Below are 25,815 nucleotides of genomic sequence, written 5' to 3' on the forward strand. Positions count from 1 at the left end.
TCTCCCAAGTGCTTAGTACAGTGATCTGCACATAGAAAGCGCTCAGTAAATACCATTGATTGCTTTACTTGTTTGTATAGGCGTGTCCTTAAGAGGAAAGTTAATGTAATTTCTCTTTTCCAGCAACCCCAACATTCAAGGGTACACTGGTTCATATTAAAATTTAAAGCACTGCATATAATGTGGCTAAAATTGGGATTTAATCTTCCATAATTTTTTTAAAATTCTCAAAAATATAACGATTGTATAACTCTTCATACCCTTGAGCAAGAACAGCTACTCATTCATTCATTCAATCGTATTTATTGAGCGCTTACTGTGTGCAGAGCACTGTACTAAGCACTTGGGAAGTACAAGTTGGCAACGTATAGAGACGGTCCCTACCCAACAGCGGGCTCACAGTCTAGAAGGGGGAGACAGACAACAAAACAACACATATTAACAAAATAAAATAAATAGAATAAATATGTACAAGTAAATAACTAAATAGAATAATAAATACGTACAAACATATATACAGGTGCTGTGGGGAGGGGAAGGAGGTAAGGTGGGGGGATGGGGAGGGGGAGGAGGGGGAGAGGAAGGAGGGGGCTCTGTCTCGGAAGGCCTCCCGGAGGAGGTGAGCTCTCAGTAGGGCTTTGATGGGAGGAAGCAAAACCATTCCCACTCTGCAACGGGCCCAGCTGTTCCATCTCCAAGGGTGCCAAGCATAGACAGGAAACTAATAGTCCTGGTGCCTTTTAGGCGCTTTCAGCCCAAGTGTAGAACCAGTTCTCATCATAAGGCGCCAATTCTTTGTTTTTGGCCAGCTTGACTGTGTCCACCCATTCGGGGACCTTTAGCTTCCTCGACTTTTTGAGGAAGGCAGCCAGGGCTCGGACGAACTCCTGCTGGTTTACGTCCTTCACAGTGACTCCTGGCATCGTGTGGCATCTGCGCTGCCGGGCAGGGAAAAGCTATGGTGCCCTTCCTAAATGCCAAATATGGAGATGAAAAGCAAAAAAGGGGGCTGGATTTCACCCACAATTTACCATTAGGTTAACCAAGCATATCCTTTGCCACTGTTGAAGGCAGCATATAAACAATCAGTCAATTGTATTTATTGAGCACTTACTGTGTGCAGAGCACTGCAGGCAGAGAATGTGTCTGTTTATTGTTTTATTGTACTCTCCCAAGCACTTAGTACAGTGCTCTGCAGCAGTAAGCATTCAATAAATACAATTGAGTGAATGAATGTACTAAGCGCTTTGGAGAGTGTACTATATGACAATAAAGCAGACACATTCCCTGCCCACAGTGAGCTTAAAGTCTAAAGGGAGCTTACGGGCTAGAGGAGTTTACAGCCTAGGCTTGGTTGGGAGTTTGGTATGCCTCAGTTGGACATTTCTTAGGTTCTTAGGTTTTTAGCCTTTTAGCCCTGTAATTTAGGGACTACTTCAACTGCCTTGATGATGCTTGATGGAGGAGAAAATCATCAAGGTGGCCAGGTCCTCGACACTTTCTAGATCAAAGTCAGCATTTTAAATCCCATTTGGAAACAATTAAGGAGATCTTTATACAACCCAAAGAGGATTGAAGTTTGCATTCCTGGGAGAACAACCTCAGCTACTGCATCAAATAGCAGTTGAAACTTTGGAGTCTTATTTCTCCCAGTTTGGAGGATACAAATGTGTGAATAATTATGGGGAAACTCCCATAACAGAGAAAAGTTTGCAATCTCTTTAACACTTCTGTTTCCCTATAAATAATGTGTTTATGTGTTTCTGCCAATTCTGAATGTATTTTTTAATGTCTGTCTGCTTCTGTCAGCTATGTTTTGTGTTACTCTGCAGCTCTGTGTTTTTCTGTTGGTGCTGTGTCCTCCACAGTAAAGGCCTTTGTACTCAGTGGTTACTGCAAAAATGATATTGACTGCTTGGGTACTAAATGTTCAGTAGTTGGAAAAAGACATTGCTGGTTTATAATCCAAGAACAGAGGCAGGGATCGGGACTCATACAGTATGACAGTTTCTCATCTCTTTTTTTGATAACTTTAATGTTTATGAGCAACCATGTTGTAATAGGCATTTTAAAACACTGAGTTCCTAATATTCACTTCCCAATTGACTGGCAGATTTGTTTTAAAATTGATTCTGCATACATTTCTTAGTCTCTGTCTCTACTATACCAAATGATTGTAATTGACCTAATTGGGGAATTCTCAGAACATGAGTGCCCTCCGTGACCCACCTTGTTCCAGAAAGAAAAAAAAATATTTTGTGTACAAGGATGACTTTGGAGAAGTAGGCACATAAGTCTCCTCCCTGCCAAAGAGCTGTACAATAAGAAGAAGAACAACAACAACAACAACAATGGTATTTGTTAAGTCCTTACTCAGTGCCAAGTACTGAACTAAGCACTGGGTAGATACAAGTCAGATAATCAGGTTGGACACAGTCCCTGTCCCACACGGGGCTCATAGCCTAAGAAGGATTGAGAGCAGGTGTGGTATCCCCATTTTACAGATGAGGAAACTGAGTCACAGAGACGTTAATGGACTTGCCCAAAGGTCTCACCCAGCCGGCAAGTGCCAGAGGTAAGATTAGAACTGAAATTGGATCTCACGTCTTCTGATTCCTAGGCCCGTGCTCGTTTCACCTGAATGTGCTATGTACCAAACCTTGTGTTAGTAGTCACTTATAGCATATCACCCATATGATAGGGCTGGTAACACTATTTTTCTAGACCTAAACTAGCTACTGCGAGTCTGTGCCACCTGAAGACCATTTGAAAGAGAAACTTGATAGCTGATCCTCCTGTGCTTTTCTCAGTTGTTTTAAGTTTTTACTTTCGTTACTCTTGATGTATTATGTTAAATACCTCTTTGGTTTTCACCTCTCACACTTTCTAGAAGCAGGGACTTGTCCTTCTTTCCTTTCTTAGGAAAAGAGTGATGTTCAAGTGTTTTTGCATGTTACCATTTATGTGTTTACTACGTTTGAAATCAGTATCAACAATATTTGATTTTTTATGGTATTTGTTAAGCACTTACTATGTACCCCAAACTGTACTAAGTGCTGGGGTAGGTAAAGAATGGGCAGGCTGGATACAAGTCCCTTTTCCACATGAGGTTCGCAGTCTTCATCCCCATTTTTACAGATGAGGTAACTGAGACACAGAGAAGTTAAGTGATTTGCCCAAGATGATGCAGCTGACAAGTGCCAGAGCCAGGATTATAACCCAGGTCCTTCTGACTCTCAGGCTCATGCTGTATCCACTAGGTCATGCTGCTCTGCAATTTGAATGCTTATTGTGGGCAGAGAAGTGAACTAACTAATTGGTTAGGGATTAAATACCTGTTCTCCCTCCTGCTCTTACTGTGAGCCCCGTGTGGGACAGGGACTGTGTCCAATCTGATTAACTTGTATCTATCCCGGCCCATAAAACAGTGCTTGACACATAGTAAGCATTTAACAAATGAAATAATGATGGTAATCCATAAAGTGAGAAAATAAATAATGGATAATATTAAGAGAAGTAATAGTAGTGGTAATAGAATGTATGAGCACTCAGGTGCAATGCACTGTACTAAGCGCCTGGGAAGTACAAAACAAAGAATTAAACGACACATTCCTTTCCCCCAAAGAGTTTAGATTCTAGCGGGAGAAAAACGTAAAAATATTTACAAACCGAGTATTCAAAAGAATAATTGAATAAACACGTATTCAAAAGAGCTCACAGTAGGTATAAATAAGTTCATAAGTGCTGGTGGAGGTGGGTGGATTTCTACGACTTGGGCTGGTGGGAATTAATCAAGGAAGATTGGCATAGGTGGAATTTCAGGAGGGATTTGAAAATGGGGAGGATTATGGTCTCTGGGTTTGAGGAGGCAGGGAGTTCTAAACTGGTGAAACAATGGGCAAGAGGTCAGAGGTGAGAGACTTGAGAGAGGTGCTTAGTTGAGTTAGCTTGGGAGAAATGAAGAGATTGGATTGGGGTATGGTAAAGGAAAGGAGCAGCTGAGTAAGGGGGAATGAGTTGAAGGAAAGCCTTGAAGCCTAATAAAAACTAAATAACAAATGCACGAGTCTTGAGGTGGCACAACCAAGAAAGGGGAGAGATGAATCATGTTTTGTTTTGTTGTGTCGTCTCCCCTTTCTAGACTGTGAACCCGCTGTTGGGTAGGGACCGTCTCTATATGTCGCCGACTTGTACTTCCCAAGTGCTTAGTACAGTGCTCTGCACACAGTAAGTGCTCAGTAAATACGATTGAATGAATTAATGAATGAATCAGAAAATGGCTCTCAAAGAGAGCACTCTTTAAGGTGCTTCAGTGTGGTTTGTTGAAGCTGAGGAGGTGTCCCAAAGAGGGAAACATATAAACGGTGGGTAAGAAGGAAGAGACTTGAGAGCGAGGGACCATTGAGTTGTACCAGGAACAGAGAATATGAGCTGGGGTGTAGTGGGAGAAAAAAGTAGGTAAGAAGCAGCGAGTTGTTGAGGACCCTTGAAGCCAGTGGCTAAGAATTTTTGCATTTTACAAGAAACAATAGGAACCCATTGGAGTTTTTAGCAGATAAGAATGTTGTGCTCTGACCTGTGTTTTTAAAATTTGGCTTGTGACGCTAGGAATGTTTGGGCCAGACCAGGGGGTGGGGTTAGGGCTAGGTGAAGGAAGACCAGTGACATTTTACAGTAGGCCACATGAGAATTGATGAGCATATTTGTACCAGGGGAGAGGAAGGGGCAGGTCTGGAAAATATTTTAGAAGAATTTGGAGTCAGTCTTCACGTAGGTGATAAGTGAAACGAAGAAAGTTAAAGTTGTCACCGAGGTTGTGGACTTGTGGGAAAGGAAGTGTGGTGGTGCTGTCCAAGTGATGGGCAACTTAGAGAGGGGCCCCCTCAGTGTTGCAAAATAGAATGGGTGGCCTTGCTGTGTTTTCTCAACAATAGAGAAAATATATTTTTGATGTATTTTATTGTTTTCTTATGTAGCACATATGCAGTTATCCAACCAATAGTGAATGTCAATATTAGGAACAGATTTTTTTAGTTTTAGTTTCCAAGACCTATTTTTTTCCTTCTAGCTGTCTGAATGATTAATGTGACTAGGAAAATACTGTTGACCCATTTAAATCATGTCAAAAAACATCATTGCTCATCTACATAATGAAATACACACTGAATATTACATATTAAGTATAAGAACCAGTGAGCTACAAAATAATGTTTTACTCATTAAGGTTATGAAGTATAATATGGGACATTAGTAGTAATCATAGTATTAAAAAAATAAACCATGCAAATTGTAATTATCAGTGAGAAAGAACTATAAACTGAAATGGCTATTAGCACTTCAGCAATCGCAGTTAATTTATGTGGGGGAAATTTGTGTGCAATAGTGTAGGGTTTTAGAAAAACCTATATGTCAAAACATATTTTTAATAATGTTCTGATATCATGAGATTTGTTTTATAGTCTGTTCTTTTGGCATTAATAAGTGGTTTCGAAAACAGCAGTTTGCCACAAAACTAGCATTCACAGCTAAGGAATCAGGTGTGTGTTTCTAGCACAGTGTTGTGAAAATGTTTTCTAACTACATTTTTACAATAACTAATTTGTTGTTGAAATAGAAAGTTATTTCGATCAGTAATCAGGCAACAAAGATTAGCAGTAATGTCCTTTAAAATATGTTAATCGTAGATGGACATCATTTCCACTGTGTTTAAATACAAACTTAAAAATACTTAAATTAGGTTGTCACGTTTCTGTGGTTACACACCTTTCCTGAGTTATTTTGTGCATTGTATAAATAGGCCCATGAGTCACCTATAATTACATGTTTTTTTGTTTGTTATGCTGGTAATTCTGTGTTTAGCTTGAATTTAATACTGTTCACGCCACATGCTTTGGTTTATGTGTATTTTAGAATGTGTGATTGACAGTGATTGAACATTTCTTATGGAGTGCTTGTTTTTTTTTGTCATAAATGATGTATGTTGGTAGTGCTGGAAATATAAACAAGTTCTTCCTGTATCATTGTCTGATAAACAGGAACCTTTATGCAAAGGAGATATTTGTATATTCAAAGCAAGAAAGGTATGGTGAAATTATCAGGTTGACTATTTCAATAGAATGCTCACCCCACATTTTTTTATATTGCACTCTCCCAAATGCTTCTAAAATCGTCCCCGTCACCCAGGAAGCCATGCGTCGAATAGTGGTTTGAGCAAATAACGTTCAGGGACAGAATAAAAATGGAGAGCTTCTGATGGAAAAAAACCAAACACTTTTGCTACAGGGAGCTCTAGACAGAGTATCTTTATAATTCAGAGGTATAGTCTTGTGATATTTCCCCTTCCCCACCAACTCACGGAAGTGAAACATTTGCAGGTTATTATCCTTCTGTAGGTATTTGAGAGAATATAGCCATAAAACAACCCCTGCTCAGGTGTTTATTGTGAGGCCACTACTCCCTAGGTTTTCCCTTTATTGCCAAATGCTCGTAGAGTCCCAGAAATATAAAGGGAAGAAATACTTTCTGGCTTCCACCTCCTGCATCTCCCACCCCAGTACCATTAATTTTCATCTGGAGCATTCGATGGAAGAGCATAGGTAGTTTCCTGCCTTGCTGCCCTTTCTGAACAAACCTATCCCATCTTCTCCTACATGATCTCTGACCTGGAACTTCCACCTGACTCCACTTCTTCGGGTTTGGAACTCTTCCTAATAGGAAGCCAGTAAGAACATTGGGAATTAATTTTTGTTTATGGTATGCTAAGACTAAAGTTCAATATATTGTAAACAATATGTTGGGTGGAATGACAGGTTTTCAGTAGCCTAGAATGAAATGGATTTATTCATTCATTCAATCATATTTATTGAGCGCTTACTGTGTGCAGAGCACTGTACTGAGTTCTTGGGAAGTACAAATTGGCAACATACAGAGACGGTTCCTACCCAACAACGGGCTCACTCTCATTGAGAAATACTGCTTTAAGTTTTGGTTATGAGCAGCTGCTTAAGTTCTAAAATGAATTTTCAGGCTATTTAAAAGAAACCTGCAGTAAGTGAAGTAATTAGCTTTTTATAGCACATCACCATTTCCAAACAAAGGTACACCTGACTTTTGGGGGCTGAGATTGCAACAGGATTTTGTTGGGTCTCTCTTTTATTTGGAAGCCATTTTTTTCATATCTCAATTGCCCCAGTTTAAGTCAATGCTTGAAAATGTGGAGCAAATGTCCCTTGTGTATATAGCTAGCCAACTGGAAGCCCAGTTGAATTGCTTATAAAATTGTTCTCAGCAATAAAAACACTCCAGCCCAATAGGAGACTGCTTTTTGGAAACTTGGAGGTTTTTTTAATTTATCAAAGTGGCTACTTTTGGTGTAAAGTGAAAATATGCTTTACCTTTGCACTCATTGTGAAGATAGTCTTTTGGCCAGCATTGCAAGTCTTGGAGAAGTGAGAGAATGCATGATTTTATTGAAATTTTTTGGTTGGGTGTAATTACAGACTTCTTCTAAGTGTGGTCACTATTGTTTGAGTGGGGGACACCAATAAAATACACACAATTACAATGAAGTCCAAAACAAAAATTCTATTCAAATGTATTATTTTTATTGTACATCTTTCATCTAAGAAGCTGACTAATGAAAACATAATACGTTAAACATTTTGGGTTTAATTTTTTTTATGTCACTGATATGGGGTTGTTCCATTCAGGTTAAAGCAATTCAACTATTTTATACCAGGTGACTAATACAGGCAACATCTAAGTGACACAAATAAAGCTAATAAACACCTAGCTGGAGTTCAATGCATACACAATATACAGTAATTGAAACATTTGTAAAATAAAGCCTAGCTCTTTTGAAACATTTTACAGAAATTATAAACAATACATATGAAAGCAACAGCTAGGTATATCACCTGTTACAGTTTTTTTCCCCCTCTCCTTGGGTGGTCAGTTTTGATCCTAAACAACTAATACATTTCATAGGTTTTGTCATGTCAGGAGACCTATTAATATCCTGTTCCTCAAAAGAATTCATGCATTCCTACTCAGTTGTTTCTTAATTTAAAAGTACATTTGTTAACAAATTGTCCCTAAGATGCAATTAAATGTGTGAATCTTATCGGATTGCCCTTTCTGGTTCTGATTTGTGTATTTTTATACAAATTCCTGTATTTTCTTCATCTTTTTTTCACAAATGCTGTAAGGTAATAGGAATGTTTCTTTTGCTAGACTTTGGGATGTTGAAGTTTGCCAGATGTCATGTGCTGACTAGGAGATTTTATTCCCTAGGCACCAACAGTGTGTGAAACTCTTAATATTGCTCTGGCTGGATTTTGAATTTGACTCATTTCCATTTTGCTGTGTTTTAATTCTAATCTACACTGGCCTTTTGTTTTGTATTTTTATCAGATACAGAAAGCTAGTGGATGTTCTTTCACAGTGCTATATGATTAAAGCACCTACATTTAAATTTACATTGCTATTATCCCAATAAGAATAAAATACTTCTTTGCAAGGAACTAGTATATTACGGAAATGCTGAAGAACACTACTTTTCTTGAAACAAATTCATGAAACTCAAGTACAATGTGGTTAAAGACAATGAAATTTGTTAAGCGTGAATTACTTCAACATGACAAAATGTTTTATGCTCAATGGTAAAAATTTAAAGCAAGCCAGGCACTTCATCAATCGTATTTATTGAGCGCTTACTGTGCGCAGAGCACTTGATATTTTGATACAGAAAAAAGCAAATCTATGCTTCAAAAAGAGAAATTTCATTGTAAATTAGTGGTTACCCCAATTTTCTCTTTGAAATTTTCAGGTTTTTTTTCCCAGCCAGCTCTATTTGACCACCTTACAAGTTGATTTTTAGCTTTGTCCTTTAAACTCTATATTCTGACTATAATTCTTGGTGACCACCAAAATAAGGACCAGTGCAGTTAAATATCTTTTTAAATCCCCTGCCAAATTTTCAAAAATTTTGCCCAACATATGCTTAATAAATAGATATGTTTACTATTTTTACCATGTGAGTTTTAATTTGAGGGCTTGAATGTGTGTGTACACTCTAGTGACCAACTGATCAGGGAATCAACCAAATTCAATTCTTCTAAAATATACAAAATGAGATGGTTTCCTCAAGTGCTTTCATACTTGCTGTTGATCTTATGCTCTATCAATAGCTATTGATAAAAAGGTGGCATGAAGCCAGCTTCCTAAAGAGCTATGAGGAGGAGGAGGGTCATGTTTTGTCTTGACCTGGGCACTACTACTTGAATGTTGTTATTATTAGTCTAGCGTGCCCTAAGGCTGTCATCCATCCTGTACCTAGAAGAGGGTCTGATTTTTGTAACTTTCCAATTTACCTACTTATTCAAGGACCGTAATTTTTAGCCTTTAGTTTAGAATTGATTAATCCTGGTTTCAGGTTCTTTTCACCTCAATTTGAATATTCATAGTATGCTGAGATTTCCTGAATTATTTCACTGGGCGCATGCCTGATTTTCACATAAAAAGTTTTCAGGAATTGAAACCTCATCTTATTTGCAAGCTTTGCAGGCTAGCTGGAGCTGGAAATTACATTAAATGAAGTAGCTGATTCAAAATACAACAAATGTTACATATTTAAGATTTTAGAAAAATCATAACTTGGGGAATAATTCATTTATTCAATCGTATTTATTAAGCGCTTATAGTGTGCAGAGCACTGTATTAAGCGCTTGTGAAAGTACAGTATAACAATAAACAGTAATAGTCCCTGCCCACAACGAGCTAACAGTCCAGGGGGGCGGGGGAGGGGGAGGCAGACATCAGTACAAATAAATAAAATTGGACATAAGTGCTGTGGGCCTGGGGAGTTGGGGGGTGGAAAGAGTATTTAATGACAGTTTATCACTGAGTAGTTTAAAATTTTAGTACGTTTGCAGTTTGGAGCGTTACCATAACGACACTATTTTAATATGTTGGTAGTAGAATCTTTACACCAGTGCAAGCATTGATGCTAATATATTTTGAGTTCCAGTGTACATATTATATTGAGAAAATCTTTTGATATTCTGTTTTTTCAACACCTGCATGGCAAGTGGGACAGCAGGCTCTCTGGAAGTGTTGTTTAATGAATACTCAGTTGCTATGTCATTTAGGGGATTTTGCCAAATGCTGTTAATTAGGCAAAAATGGTTTTTTTACAGCCTTGTTGAACAGTTTTAGTCTCCTCTCTGTACTAGCATCTTGGTCTGTAATCCAGGAAACACTGGTGTATGGTATCCATATCCATGGTTTCCTGAACTGGAGAAAAAAGTGTGGCAAGCATCTGGAGAAAAGGAGACTCCCTTTACCAGCTTGTTTCCTGTAAGCTAAATTGGAAGACCTTGTCTGTGCAAATAGATTTCAAAATAGAGCCTGCCCTTTGACTGTCTCCATAATTACATGGCTCTCTCTGTATTTTATTTGGCTGCCAGAGCAGTTAACCCCTGGAAGCAAGGGGCTCATGATGCCGTGACCAGCATGGGTACGCAGACATGACCATGTGAATACACTGTTGTTTAGAGGCCTATAGCAAAAACCTCATTACAGTGTTTTTCACCGAATTTAGAATTTTTTTACAAGTTAGATGTGGGTGATTACAATTGGTCAGAGGTATGTTGTAACTGTATTATGCAGATAATGGGGAAGCATTGGTTGCAAAGAAAGGGAAAAAAGTTCCTTCGTTGCTTTGATGTAATCAACATCTGTCAACAGAATGAATTTGCTTTTGTTTAGTTTCAAGGGCCCTTGTCGTCTTCTTTGCCCAATCAGTTTCTGCTTCTGCCTGGGGCATTCCCTTGTGTTGTTCTTTTCTTCAGCAAATGCACAGGTTATTGCCTGTGAAATATGAGCTTCTCTTCTGGTTACAGGTTACTTGGAATTGGAAAGAATCTTTAATCTTTCACATTTTGTTTTTGAAACACATGTGTCCCTTGGTAACAGATTATTAAAGAAATCAAGAAGGAAGCTGTGTTGAATACGCCGGCTTTCATTTCTCTTTCACTGTTACTTGTGCATTGTCCCATGCCCAGAGAGGAGTTTTAAAATATTTTAGGTTAAGAAATGGAAGCCACATAGATCCATTTTACAACATTCTTTTATTTGGGAACCGTAGTGTTTGCCTCTCTTCTAGTTAGTTGGTTAGAGTCCAAGAACTGTTATCTTTTTGTGGTTTCTGAATCAGCCTCTTCCAAATGTATTCCTATACCATGAAGTGCTTAACCAACTATGTGAAATAACACTTTGAAACAGAGCTAAAAATATCTCAGGCTACCCATGACAGTGTTAGGTATGTATTTTTTTTTTTTTCAGATTTTTGAGCAAAGAAGAGGATTTAATGATTGAAAAAGCAGTTTCTGAAAATGGACTAACAAAACATGATTGTTTTTAATTTTGGCAATCACAGATCATTTTAATCTAAGACACAACCTCATTTCATCCAAAATTAATTGGCTTCATTTGTTAAATCAATTATATGTTAATTCTAATGTGCTATAAATGGTAGTTTTGTTACTAGACTGAGACATTTACTTATCATTATGGAACTAAATTAATATCAAGGAAGACATTTCACAATGTCTTTCCTTTTTTAATGATATACCTTGTCTTTTGGATTTGTCAGTCACTATGGCATAGGTCCAAAAAAAGGTAATTCTGTAATGAGGTGTTTTCCAATCAAACATTTGATACTTTTGAAATGTGGAATTGGGTACTAACAAGTTTCTGGTGCATGAATATTCTTGCCTTAACTATATTTCAAGTAAATGTATGGTCTAGATAATAAATGCAATTAAAAGAAAATTTTGAAAAGCACCCATTTGAAAGTTTATTTATTTTTCCCGTAAAACTCTTTACTAACCAAAATGAAAAACCTCATTTATAAAAATAAAATCACATTAATTAAGGGTCATTAATAAAGTTACACATAAAGTTACACTGCTCAGTGTGTGCAATGGGAGCAATTCACTATCTAGTGCAGTGTGCATGAACAACTAGTAATTAAAACAGACCTAGAGTAAAAGGCTAATAAACATAGGGCACACCTTGTGCAACAAAATTAGACACTTCATCATCCTTGAATTTTATAATTCCACCATTTAGGCTGTTAAAAATGTAGCTTTCCATAAAAGATTATATTACTGTACTGTATATGGAAACATTTAAAATCATCAAATAGATTTACATTGTAAATACCAGTTTAAAAAATGAAAGATATGCTGCAGGATCCGAGAGACATACAACAATTTCCAGAGACTTACACACTGCACAGTGTGATGCTCCGTGGAGTAAGACAAGCAGTTGCCTATAATTTTCAATGTTCAGTTCAAACTCTGTGCTGATACCATTCTTGTGACACGGAAAATAATTCATATTATTAAACTCGATGACAGTAAATATTCTAGTCTTCATAACAAATGACATATAGATTTACTACCTGAAAAAAATTCTGTTCAGAGTTTCTGTTAAACACTATACCTTTATAATGATGAGCTACATCAAGACCAGTACTGATACAAAGCCACTGCTTTCTGACTCTGAGCTCTCCTGATGTTTCTGTTGATTTTCCAATGGATTCATCATAAACACTAGGTTGGTAAACCTGCCTCTTGCAATAATTACCATGCTCGCATTTCTTGTTTTTGTAAACCTGCTTCACAAAGGGGTTACGTGCTGAAAATTGAATTTGAACAAAAGTAAATAGAATACTGGCAACAGCATAGGTGTTTGTAAAGGGGAGCTCTGATCAGCCGACAGATGAAGCAGGGCTAGTTGTTCCTGTTCGTGATGATTGATGATGTTGATGGATCAAATTAGCTGTTGCAGTCGAAGAATTAAAAGTACTTACTTTGGGAAGGAAATATGTGGGAAGCTAAGATTTTTTTTTAAGTCAGTGATTGGCTAGACACTAGTTTCCCGTCTGTGCCATTCAAATATGGTTGAGGTTCTGGTTGATTTTGTTATTCGATTTTGACATTAGAAAAAAGATCATATATTAATTTCTGCCATTTAAGCGAGGTATTTTGTTTTGGTATCTACTTTTACCTTTGACACAATTTCATGTGTTTTTTTGTGGGGTGAGGAGGCTTTATCCTTTAAGGACATTTATTTGCTTGAACTTGTTTCCGTTTTCACCTGTAGAAGTAGTATATATTTTTTTTTCTGGGTTGTAATGAATACTTAGCCGAATAACAACATCGAAGGCTACCCTATTATCCTGTTACCTTGTGGTAACATTTTTAGTGTGCTTTCTGGGCCAGAGGTAAAGGATATCACTCCTAATAAAGAAATTCTTAGGAATGCGAGATAGTTGGTAGACTGCGCTGACATGCGTGATTCACTATATAACCATGATTGTAAACACATTGAAAGCGTTTCTTAATGTGACGTTTGGGATTCCTTTGTCAAGCAATTTGATTGACACACTTGCGTCTTTCCTCAGACAAATCCGTTATATGGCAGTACAGGTGCACTGACATTTTGGAATTCAGTCTCAAGCAAAGCATTTGAGAGCCACATCTTCATTCCCATATTGTAGTGAGGTTTATATGACCTGAATTTGGAGTTTAATGTGTGATAAGGATTATCCTTATTCTAACCTTATGCCGAACTGGTTACCACTGATAGAAGCTGTACTTTTTCCGTAGCCACAGCCATTAATTGCAGTGTCAACACCAGTAATTTGTTAACTTCCTTGTAATCTATCATAATCTAGCCTGGTAAAGTTTATTGTCTTTGTATTGCCACTTCGGAGGCTCTAAAAGCTATTGCTGACATTGAACATTTTAAAAGTTGGACTGAGGTCTTAAATGTTTTACATGAAAAGTGCTATGTAAATGTTAGTGGTAATTATCGCTAAAGTTTCTCAAATTTCTGTGGGAGAAAAAGGAGTTCCACACATCTCAAACCTGAAGAGATACTAGGCCATAAAGTATAATGAAAAATACTATTTGTTTGGATTCTTGAAAGACAGCCTAAGAAAATGTGTCAACAAACTCCTGCAATTCATAAATACCGAGAGAGGATACCATCTGAAGAGGAAGTGAAATTTCCAGGCACTGGTCCAGTAGTTTTAAACTTTTTTTTTCCCAAAACCATTGCGTGGTATCTGGCCCCCATTCTGTATCACCATGCACAGGAGAGGGGGGAAAAAACTGAGAGTTCCAAAATGGATGATTAAGACAACACTTTCAGAGACAGCAAGTTTTAACAGTATACAATCCTTTAACATTCACGTTCCATCTGTTTTCTAAAACAATTTATCTGCACTACCAGTTTAACGGAAGGGGCTTGGACTGGCGTGGGTTAGAAACATCAAGAAACCAGTGTGTTTCTAACCCATCTAACCTGCCCGTCAGTGCAGGTGGGGTCAAGTGGCCAGGGAGGAATCCTTTTTAGAAGGGGTTCCCCTCTTTAAAGGTTGGAGTTTGTATTGGTGAGAAATATGATACTATGAAAATATTTAAAACAGCCAGCAATAATAGTAATAGCACATCAGGAAAAAAAAAAAAGCATGAAGCCAGTGTAATAATAGCCTCGTCTAGGAACCTCAAAAATTAGTAGTCTTAATGGATCCCACAAATCAACAAATTGCCTTTCTCTCTGTCCTGGGAAAGCAGAGAATTCCACAGTGATAGGCCTACCTGCCCCAAATTATACATCTGGAAACTGTCAGTATGAACAGGCAGGTCAGTCTCAGCTGCCATGACAGTGCCCAAGGAGAGAAACCATTTTTGAAGTAACTAGAGCCCAAGTGTGGTAAGGTTTTAGATTTAAGCGAGCCCATTGGATTTGCACTTGATTGCTAGCCAGGGCAGACTCCAGACTGTGAATTGTAAGTGGAAAATCCAGTTTGTCTTAGTGAGGGGGTTTACAATACACCTATGTTGTCTTTATTCTTTTTGAATCATTCAAATTTGAGGAAACGCACTCGGTTCTCCTATAATACAGGGGTCCTTGGTGATAAACACCACATGAAGGAAAACTGCATTGTAGTTGCATGCCACGACCCAAGCCTGCACATATTTACACAACTATCTCTTCCAGAAGAATATCATGTTCTGCTTAGGTAAAATGTATGTTGTGGAAAGAATGTTCCCAACTTTCCTACAGGCATTTTATCCAAAAGCATATAGTGAAAATGTGAGTTGCGGAATAACTGAACTGAATTTAAGAAAGTGGCTTTCATTATGCAAACCATTCAGTAAGATAGGTCATTAGCATTACTCCTCCTGCCCCTTCATTTTACTGATGAAAGAATTTAGGACAGAACTTTATAGAGTTGAAACAACCCCCTCAGATATATGGACCTAACTAACATTTACAACCTAAGTTTGACTCCCAAGTGAAGCAGGCTTCATTGATATTCAAAGTATGCTTCAAAACTTGTCAGAACTGTGGTGGAATAACAATCTTTTAAAACTTCTTTTTTGATCCAAAGTATTTACAATCCATTTTATTTTTTACCTAACTTAGACTGTAGTTTCAGTGATAATATAATAATAGTAATAATTTTTATGGTATTTGTGAAGTGTTTGCTATATGTCAGGCACTTTCTAAGTGCTGGGCTAGATACAAGGTAATCAGATTGGACACAGTGTCTGTTCCACATGGGATTTACAGTCTTAATCCCCATTTTACAGATGAGGTAACTGAGGCACAGAGAAGTTAAGTGACTTGACCAAGGTCTCACACAGCAGACAAGTGGCAGAGCCACCACTAGAACCCAGATCCTCCTGGCTTATATTATATTCTAATAATAATAATTGTATATGTTAAACTCTTCTTGCTCTGGACCAAGCACTGTACTAAGCGCTGGGGTAGATACAAGATCATCAGGTCATGGGGCTTACAGACTCAGTCAGAGGGAGAAGGGTATTGAATCCCTATTTTACAGATGAGAGAAGTTAAGTGACTTATTCAAAGTCCCACAGGAGGTAAATGGCAGAGCCAGGATTAGAACCCAGGCTTTCTGACCCCCAGGTCAATATTTTTTCCACTAGGCCACACTGCTGCTATGTCTTGTCATGAATGCCTTCCATACACAAATTTAACAATAGTTACTTGGTGTAAGAAAAGAGGTCTAACAGACCATTTTTGAAGTACAGAAATCAACCAGAAAGACAGTGATTAAAATTGTGGTATTCGTGAAGCACTTACTCTGCACCAAAGTAATCAGGTTGGACACTGACCCTGTCCCTCATAGGACTCACAGGCCAATTAGGAGGGGAAAAAAGGTATTTAATCCCCATTTTATAGATGAGGAAACTCAGGACAGAGAAGTTAAGTGATTTGTCCAAAGTTACACAACAGGCAAGTGGCAGTCAGATTTAGAATCCCAGGTCCTCTGATTCCCAGGAATGTGCTCTTAACAAGAGTGTGTTATTCTCAAATCAGGGCCCTCAGGCCAGGATCAATTGTCCTGATGCCCAGAATATCAGGCAAGGGACTTGTTTTTCTCTCATATGGGACCTAGCAAGGTGATGGTATTGGTTTGTTTTCCATGATATCAAATAATTATATAAGTATACCATTAACCAATAAATATGACTATTGAATTAATGAACTATCAGTCAGTGGTATTTATTAAGTAATTATTTTGTACTGAGCAACATACTAAGCACTTGGGGGAGTACAGTATAGTTTGTAGATATGAGCCTTGCCTTTAAGGAGCTTACAGTCTATCTGAGGAGACAGACATTAAAGGAAATTACAGATAAGGGAAAGAAACAGTAAAATAAATTACAAGTAAGGGATGCAAACAAAAGTGAGGCTTCGGCTTCGTACAGAAGTTCTGTGGGAGTGGGAGTGGACTGAATACCAAAGTGCCTAGTGGGTGGGACTAAATGTATGGACAAGGCAGCAAGGAGAGAAAATAGGGTGAGAGAATAAGAGCATAGCCAGGGAAGGGTTTCTGAAGAAGATGTGATACTTAGAACCCAGCCCGTAGTCTACTTTCCTCATCCATTTCCTTTTACAGTTAGGGTTGATAGAATATTGAAGTAGTAATGATTTTTAAAAGACATTTCAACCGTGGCACTCATTCTGTTGTTCATTTAGTCTTTTTTTATACATCTATCTCTGTTCACAGGCTGTATGACTGGCTGTCATGGAGTTTTCTGTGCACCAGTCAATCGTATCTACTTACTCAAGCAGTCAAGTAGTCAACAAAGAAGATGTTTCTTTTTCCATAGACAAAGAAATACTTCTCACAGTATAGTTTCACCAGCTGCAGTTTCTTCAGCTCATCCGGTTCCAAAGGTACTGTAATGTCTATTATCGGATTCATTTTCCAGCCAGTAGAAAGGTTGGCCGTACGAGTGATCGAGCATATTTGCTCTCTTGACCCTTGGGACATTTAAATCTGTGCTCCTTTGACATGGTTCATGATATGAAATTGCAACAGCAACATGGGAAGTTTTCAGCATCCAACTCTTACCCTAAACAAAATAAGTATTCATTAAAGCATTGAACTTGCAGCTCCTTTAGACCATTTAAAATGTGGATTTCTAGCAAAAGGGATGAAAAGCAGTGTATCCCACTGCAATTTGTTGATTGTTTAAAAAAACACAGTACAAAAACAAAAATTGAAATGGAAAATGCAAGGTTGAGACGTTCAAAGGGACTGCTTGACATTGACACTTTTTTTCTAAAGCCTGAAAACCTGCTTTTATATTTTCAATATTATTGCTGCTGCCTTTAAACGGTTCCTGTAGGATAAATAAAATAGAATGTCAGGTCTCCAAGTATTCTTGAATTCCTCAGGGATTGAAATTCTTAGAAAAGGCAATCTGTCCATTTTTCAAACTGCAGTGTAACAGAGATGTGTGAATCATTTGGAGGGAATCAGAATAGCTAGCAGCCATAAAGACTTGTCACAAAGGCACCTACTTTCTTTTCCCTTCCTAGTCCATTTTTCATGGAATGCCAATAATAGTATATTTATTGAAGCCTAGTAGGTAAAGTTTCCTAAAATTAAATGGATCAACACAAAAGCCCCCAGTGGAAGATGCAGCCATCAAGGAAAGAATATGTGGCGAGATTTTTCTTGAAATTAGCCACAAGGCCAATTATTCATTGTATTGTAGGTAAGGGAAAGACATCTGTAAAATTGTGGAACTTTTTATATAAGCATTTCAATAACCACCTTTTGGCTGGAACGTCCTGCTTGTACTATGGTCTCATAAAATCGCAAAGCAATATTGAAGGAAAGCACAAGGGTCCTTTAAGAATTGGAGCTGGAGTTTAAAAATCGGAGACTCCTATTCATAGTGCCCCGTGCCTTGGCATGCCGGAAGAAGCAGTATACTTTTAAGAGAGTCTACTATTGAAAGAGAGGGAAAGCTAAAAGTCTGGCCATCTGAGGTCCTTGAGGATCACATGATCTTTTTTTGAAAAAAAGTGGAAGAGCATTAACTTCAGGGTCCTTTCACTATCTCATCTGAAGTTTTTCTTAAATAATGCTGAATTCCAAAGCTTTCTGTCCTAGACTGAAATATGGCTATGTGCTTTTAAACTGCTCCTGTAACTGTGCCTATAAATAGTTTGCAAAGAGCTTTACAGACCTTCCATAGTGAAAGGAGCTCTGTGAGAATCCATTTTTTAACTTCTGTGTATTTCCAGTAGAGTTCAAATAAATAGTGGAGAGTTCTCTTTTTTAACTGGGGATCTTGGAATTAAGTTTTGCTCTTGATCTTAGTGATGATGGTAATATTCCAGTTAATCTGGGTGCCCCCAAAAGGAAGCCCTGTTTGGATATGGTTGGGAAGTGTAAGAAAAACAACTGCCTCAGTGTGGTTGACAATTAGCCTTTTTATAAGTACCGTTTTCAGAGAGAGTGTTGTGAGCTATCTTTTGCATAAAATTTACTTTTGTGTTAAAAAGAAGAAAGTACTTTTTATTAGCAACTTGACAGTGGTGAATCTGAATGCTGTATTTCATCAATGATGATGTGTTTTATATTGGTGGGGAAGGAGCGACTGCAGTAAGAGAGGAAGAAAACAAAACCACTGTTTGTTTTGACCAGAAGTCTGCACTAGTCTCACTTGGGTTTCAGCACCATAAGGTTAACAGAATATCAAAAGTCAATACTAACAGGCAATGTTAAGTTCAAAAGGGCAGGGGAAGAAATACTGAGGCAGCCTTGAGGGTTTGTTCTGCTGGCTTAAGGGGGTCGGTGCTGCGACAGGAAGGGCAAAATGCCATGAAGCAAGAGGCTGTATCTGAGAAAATGATCCCATTGTCATGCTCAGTTTTCTGATCTTCATTTTCAATCCTTTTTCTCCAAGCACATAAAGAAGCCAGACTATGTGACGACAGGCATTGTACCAGACTGGGGAGACAGCATAGAAGTTAAGAATGAAGATCAGATTCAAGGGCTTCGTCGGGCTTGTCAGCTGGCCCGTCATGTCCTCCTCCTAGCTGGAAAGAGTTTAAAGGTAGAGAAGCCTTACGAAGCCTCAAGATGACTTATGTGGTTACTAGGTTTTCAAGGATTTTCTTGCTCTTTTTAATTCTTCTAGTTTAACTCAACTTGTTTTCAGTGTGTTGGAAGCGTAATGTATTTGTGGGAGGGGAACTTATGGGAGAAAGGGATTTCATTAGCTGTAATACTGCTCAGAAGATAGTGTTTGATCCTTTTACTGTGTATCCCAATGTCTAGTTCCCCAAGTTCAAGAGCTGGAGAGGTTGTGGTCTGAATTCTTGCTGGCTAGATTGCTCCACAACAAAATCATTCAGCCTTTAGGCCCCTCAATCCTCTATTCCCTAATTTCTGTTTTCTATGTATATTTGAAGTAGTGGTTTGTTCTATCTTTGATCTATCTTTTTCAAATTTCTCCTTCTGAGAAGAACACACATATAAGCAGTGTGGCCTAAGAGAAGCACCGTGGCCTAGTGGAAAGAGTACAGGCTTGGGAGTCCAAGGACCTAGGTTCTTTGGCCAGTTGTCTGCTGTATGACCTTGGGCAAGTCACTTAATTTCTCTGTGCTTCAGTTCCCTCATCTGCAAAATGGGGATTCAATACCTGTTCTCCCTCCTACTCAGACTGTGAGCCCCATGTGGGACTTGATTATCTTGTATCTACCCCAGCTCATGGTACAGTCCTTGGCTCATAGTAAGCGCTTAACAAATACCACAATTTAGTTAGTAATTATTCTCATAAAAGTCTGTGCATTTAACCAACTGCACTGATCCTCACATGACTTTTTTATTCAGGACAGAGTAGTCAGTTCCCCATATTTCAGGGCAGGGATCGTGTCTACTAACTCTCTTCTCTCCCAATTGCTTAGTACAGTGCTGTGCTCAGAGTAAGCAGTCAATAAATACTATTGAGTGAGTGATTGATTGCTAAACGTGAACCATAAGGGTGCAGGGTAGTAAACTTGCAGATGAGAAAATACTCTCCAGGCAAAGAAAACTTAACAAATCTTCTGACATAAATATTAATATAATTGGTCGGTAGGAGATAAAATTGTGCTAGCAATAGATCCCCATATCCTGATCCCATTTCTCTATTGCAAGGTAGCAGATGAATTGGACTTGTGGATGCTTTTCCACTACCACAGTCTGTCTCCCCTTGTAGACTGTAAGCTCCTTTTGGGCAGGGAACATTCATTCATTGTCGTATTTATTGAGCGCTTACTGTGTACAGAGCATTCATTGTACTAAGCTCTTGGGAAGTGCAAGTTGGCAACATGTCCATCAACTCTGTTGTACTGTACTCTGCTAAGCACTTAGTAGTGTTCTGCCCACAGAAAGTGTTCAGTAAATACCATTGATTTGATTGATTAATTAACTATGGAAGCCCAATAGCAGGACTGATGGAATGGCCTGAAAAACAATGTGGAGAAAGAAATCACAAGGGCAGACAGTATTGTGAGCTCAACAGAGTTCTGTTTATTTTCAAAAATGACCATCTGCGATCTGTATATGTTATACAAACCTGATTTAATATTTCACTTGAATGAAGGTAGACCTGGCTTTCAAACCTTCTAAACTGTACCCCCAAGTTCTACATTTGAATAATAATGGATTTTGTTAAGCACTTACTATGTGCCAAGCACTGTTCTAAGCGCTGGGGAGGATAGAAGATAATCAGGTTGTCCCACAGGAGGTTCACAGTTTTCATCCCCATTTAACAGATGAGAGAACTGAGGCACAGAGAAATGAAATGACTTGCCCACGGTCACACAGTAGACAAGTGGCAGCAGGGTGTTAGAACCCACAACCTCTGACTCCCAAGCCTGGGCTCTTTCCACTGAGCCACGCTGCTGCTTTGGTACTAACTATTTAAGAGTAAATAAAAGAAGAATCAGTCAGATCCCCAAAATTAGGCATTTCCATTCCCCTACCACAGGAGCTAACTGCACCCTAAACTTGAGAACCAAAATGCAAAATTTAGAATATCTCTGAAATAAAAAAATATTGAAAACAATGCAATGTTTGTCCATAGATGTGTGTTATTTTGTAATTTGGGCTTTATTAAAGTGGTATTGCTGCAGTAATATTCAATACATAGGAGAATTGTCTCCAACTGTCTCAGCATAATTTTTTTTATTTAATATTTTAGGTTGGCATGACAACTGAAGAGATAGATTCTCTTGTTCACCAGGAAATAATCACACATAATGCCTATCCCTCACCTCTTGGCTACGGAGGTTTTCCAAAATCTGTTTGTACCTCTGTAAACAACGTGCTATGTCATGGTATTCCTGACAGGTATTTATCTCTTAATATCATGTATTGTTCCATTGAAAACTAAAACATGAAACTAAGCTATGTAACATATGTTGAAAGACTCTGTAGTTTAATTGTTACCCACACGCCTACTGCAGATGCCTGTGGTAAAAAGGGCTGATCTCATGATAATACTGAAGTATTAACTAGACAAAACACTTCCATCCATCAGTGTAATGTAATGTAATGTCTCTTAATAAAGCATATGGTCCAGAAATGAGATTGTACACTAAATATTATATTTTTTCAGCCCTTAGAAATTGTGAGAAAATCTGAATGTATGCACTGAAGCAGTAATGTTGGCACTTAGCAAAGAAGCATAAGGCCATCCGGGAAAAATATCTGATAGAAGTAATCTGTTTTCAAACAATTGATTTGGGCATTTTTCATAAAATTATGTAGAATTGCACTTGTTCTAAGGAGAATGAAAAAAACGAGAATGAAAAATGAGAGCTGAAAAATACAGTGTTTATTACAGTTATCCTCCAGATTATTTTTATAGTTCACTGGTTTGGGTGGTGCTAGTTATTATGTGTTTGTTTTGGTATTACTTTTTATTGAGTCCTGTCTGTCACTGTTGTTTTTTTTTTCTGTTTATGTTTCAGTCGACCTCTTCAGGATGGAGATATTATCAACATCGATGTCACAGTGAGTAAATCACATAAAAACTAGTCTTTGATCAACTTAAGAATTGCTAGTAGCAACAGGAAGAGGAGTAGATTGAAAATGCGGAGTGTACAGATGTATGAGCTGTTTACTTCTAAGCCTGGGCGCAAGCAGCTGGTTTCCTTTTTTGTTTTTAAATCTGTGTTTATTCCAACTAGACCCAGGCCTGACTTGAATTTAGGGCTGGAATCAGATGCACTGAGATCAATGTTGGCCTAAGTGAAATGTCAACCCAATCCTGCTATGTGTCATGTTTTTGAGAAGGTGTAATTGTTATTGATCCACTGTGTAGTTAATGCAGAACACCACGGTACTGGGCAGCTGCTGAAGATAGATATGTATGAGATGAGCTAACATGAAGAAAGCCAGCATTTTTCCTTCACTCTGCCAAGATTGATCTTCCTCTTCCTGCTGATTTTGAGTGGGGCCTGTCATTATCTTACTCTGTCATTAGAGGCTACATTGGCCTGTGTATGTCAGTCTATTTGGACAGCAACTCTTTTGCTAGCAGTTTTCCCTACATTTATTAAAATATCCGAAGGTAGTGTTATATTCCATTTCTGGTATAAGAGCCTTGAACCCTAGATTTATAGGAAGAGAATGATATAAACAAGGACTTGGATTTTCACCAACTGTTTAATTGTTCTACTTTTAACTAGGCTAAGCAGCGTAACACAAGAACCCCGAATTGAGTAGGTTCAGAACCCGGTGTAATTCTGTTAGCATTCTAACATTCCCTGACTAGTATTAACTCTTTTTATAGCTCACTTTGCCCAAAGGGTGATGGTTTTTTTCCAGAAATCATTTCTGGCTAATTGGTTCTTTTAATGTGTAAGGCAAAGACTTAATAAAGTATTTTAGTGGAGGTAATAATTTGAGAGACAGCACAGAAAAATTGCATTTTGAGGAGAAAAACCACGCAGACTGTTTTGGATCCTGACATCTTTATTGCTAGTTTGGTTGAGCAGGGTGATACACAAAGAACTATTAGGGTTACAATCCTTATAAAAGATGTTTATGTTCCGCATAAGTCATTTGAACCTTAATGCCATGCTACCAGTTTATTGTGATCCAGTTCTGGTTTCAGCATGTTTTAACCAAATCAAACTATTTAGAAGCAGGTGTTTCATAACACGCACCTGAAACAAAGATTTGTTCATCATGTATTCGCTTCCTTCAGGTATCACCTAATTTAAGATTTGTTTCCTTTTCCAACCACCTTAAATAAAATCTGAACTACTTATACAAGAACCAGGATTCTGTTGGATTTGTCTTTGTAGAGGGCTTACCCCTTCTTTTGCTATATTTTCAAAATAATTTTTAACAACAATGCAGGAGGATTTTATAATGTCCTTTTTTTCATGATTTGTAAAAAGGCACAAAATAAGATGAATGTTGTATAGTGTCCAAGAATTTGCAGTAATCTAGTACCTGTTAGCAAGATACAATTCTCTGATTCTATTCCTCTTTCCATGAAAATAAACATTGTGTTTGGTAATTATTCACTTCTTGTGTGTCTGAAAAGAAAACACGGGCTCTTTTTCTCAATTGTTAATTGATCTTCAGAACAAAAAGGCCACTTTTAGAGTGCAAAACTAGGATATTTTGCTGATGAAAACAATGATTATGGAAGTAACAATATAGTTGCATAGTAAACATTCTAGAATATTATGTGTGCAGATATTGGATTTTATTTAATGTTTGTCTTCCAAATGGGTAAGTCAGAATTATGGACAATGAAGTATTAAAAAATGCATCTTTCACAAATAGCTTTATTAATTTTTGCAGGTAGAATATAAGGAAATGTAGTTAAATCTTTCAAAATGTTAAAAAAAGGCATTGTCAAACCCCAAGCTTTGTGGTTTACTAGATCAGCATTGTATTGTAACTCTTAATCAGTCCTCCTTCTATAGGACTGGCCTACATCTTGAAATTAAATTCCCCTGCTGCTTGTTTCGGTACTGACATGTCTGTCTTATTTCTTCTGACTGTAATATATTCACTTTCAAAATGTAGAATTAGTAAATGGAAGACATAGTAAACCCTAATTACATTGAAGAAATTATTTCCACCATGTTAAATATTTCCTGGGTTTCTAAGCCTCTGTGTGTTGAATGTGGAGTATTTTAATGGTCAGTAAGTTTGCACATGATGTTGGCTAGCTACATTGGAGAATATACTCAACAGATTTTTGTCTTACTCAAAAAAATGAATCTAAGAGATCTAAATGTTGAAATAGCAGCACTAAACTAATCAGTATGTTGAGATTGGGTGCAATGCTAGTCACTTCCTTATTGTTCTACTTTTCAGTGACTCTGTTGCAGTTACATTTTTTGCATTTCTGATGGGTTCCAACATTCCCATGCCAGTTTTTTTTGCAGGTAAACTTTAGTGGCTGGGAAAAAAACACAGGAATCCGTTAAACATAGACTGAATTCCTTAATAGGTCACACTGTATTATGAAAATGGCTTGTCCCTGGATTTTAGAAATAGATTTTTTTTTTCCAAATTTGTGCTTATGCTTAGGTGTATTACAATGGCTACCACGGAGACACTTCTGAAACGTTCTTGGTGGGCAATGTGGATAAATATGGTAAAAAGTTAGTGGAGGTTGCCAGGAGATGTAGAGATGAAGCAGTTGCAGCTTGCAGAGCAGGGGCTCCCTTCTCTGTAATTGGAAACACAATCAGGTAAGTCTTATAGTGACAAGTAAAGGGAGGGTTGGCAAGTGGGACAAAGGTTATTGGTGGTTTGGTATAAAACTGATGACATGTTTTATGATTCCGAACCATCATTTCAGTCTGATATCAGTATGTGAACTGCCAAGCTGTAATGTTGTTCCCTTGGTAAGAAAAATCTTTTTAAAAAGTGAGTTACACCAGGGTCAGCGGAGATACCTTTGGAAACAGTCAAGGATGTTAAAAACCTACTTCAGTGTTAGCTTTGGAGTTTAGGTTTGCTTGTGCTGTGCAAAGAAATTAATGAATTGATCTTAAATATATATATATATATATATATATATATATATATATATATATATATTTCAGTTCTCTGGGGGGAGGCTATTTTTATAAAGGAATGGCCAAAATATGTCCCTGTATTCTGAAGGCATTAGCTCAGGAGATCCTTACCTTTCCCTAGGAAGGGTAAGTAGAGAGCCTGGAAATACTTCCTCTCCCTTTTTGACAGTCCTTTTGTTTGAGAGCTTATTGTTTCCACTTCTAAAAAAAATAGTCCAAGTCCACTTTGCAGTGTATGTGTTTGGATTTTTTTAATGCAAAACCGTTGCTTTATAATATGTTGTGCATTTTTAGATCTTTTTCACAAATGTTTTTTTTAAAATGGCTATATCATTAAAGTGCAGTTTTCACTGGTACTTCTTA

At 37.8% G+C, this 25,815-nt stretch overlaps 1 protein-coding gene across 4 annotated transcripts in view; it reads left to right on the forward strand.

Moving 5' to 3' along the window:
• The window catches only part of METAP1D (methionyl aminopeptidase type 1D, mitochondrial), a 56,862-nt gene that overhangs the window by 20,938 nt on the left and 10,109 nt on the right, over window positions 1-25,815 (forward strand). For 2 of the 4 annotated variants that reach the window (XM_038751300.1, XM_038751299.1), the window contains exons 2-6: window positions 17,120-17,289; window positions 19,317-19,466; window positions 21,600-21,748; window positions 22,372-22,414; window positions 24,959-25,122. In XM_038751300.1, the coding sequence (XP_038607228.1) occupies window positions 17,120-17,289; window positions 19,317-19,466; window positions 21,600-21,748; window positions 22,372-22,414; window positions 24,959-25,122 (676 nt within the window). The remainder of the gene's footprint in view (window positions 1-17,119; window positions 17,290-19,316; window positions 19,467-21,599; window positions 21,749-22,371; window positions 22,415-24,958; window positions 25,123-25,815) is intronic. The other 2 variants (XM_038751301.1, XM_038751302.1) reach the window with 2 other exon arrangements.

This window comes from Tachyglossus aculeatus, chromosome 9, assembly GCF_015852505.1.
Source record: "Tachyglossus aculeatus isolate mTacAcu1 chromosome 9, mTacAcu1.pri, whole genome shotgun sequence".
Classification (NCBI taxonomy): domain Eukaryota; kingdom Metazoa; phylum Chordata; class Mammalia; order Monotremata; family Tachyglossidae; genus Tachyglossus; species Tachyglossus aculeatus.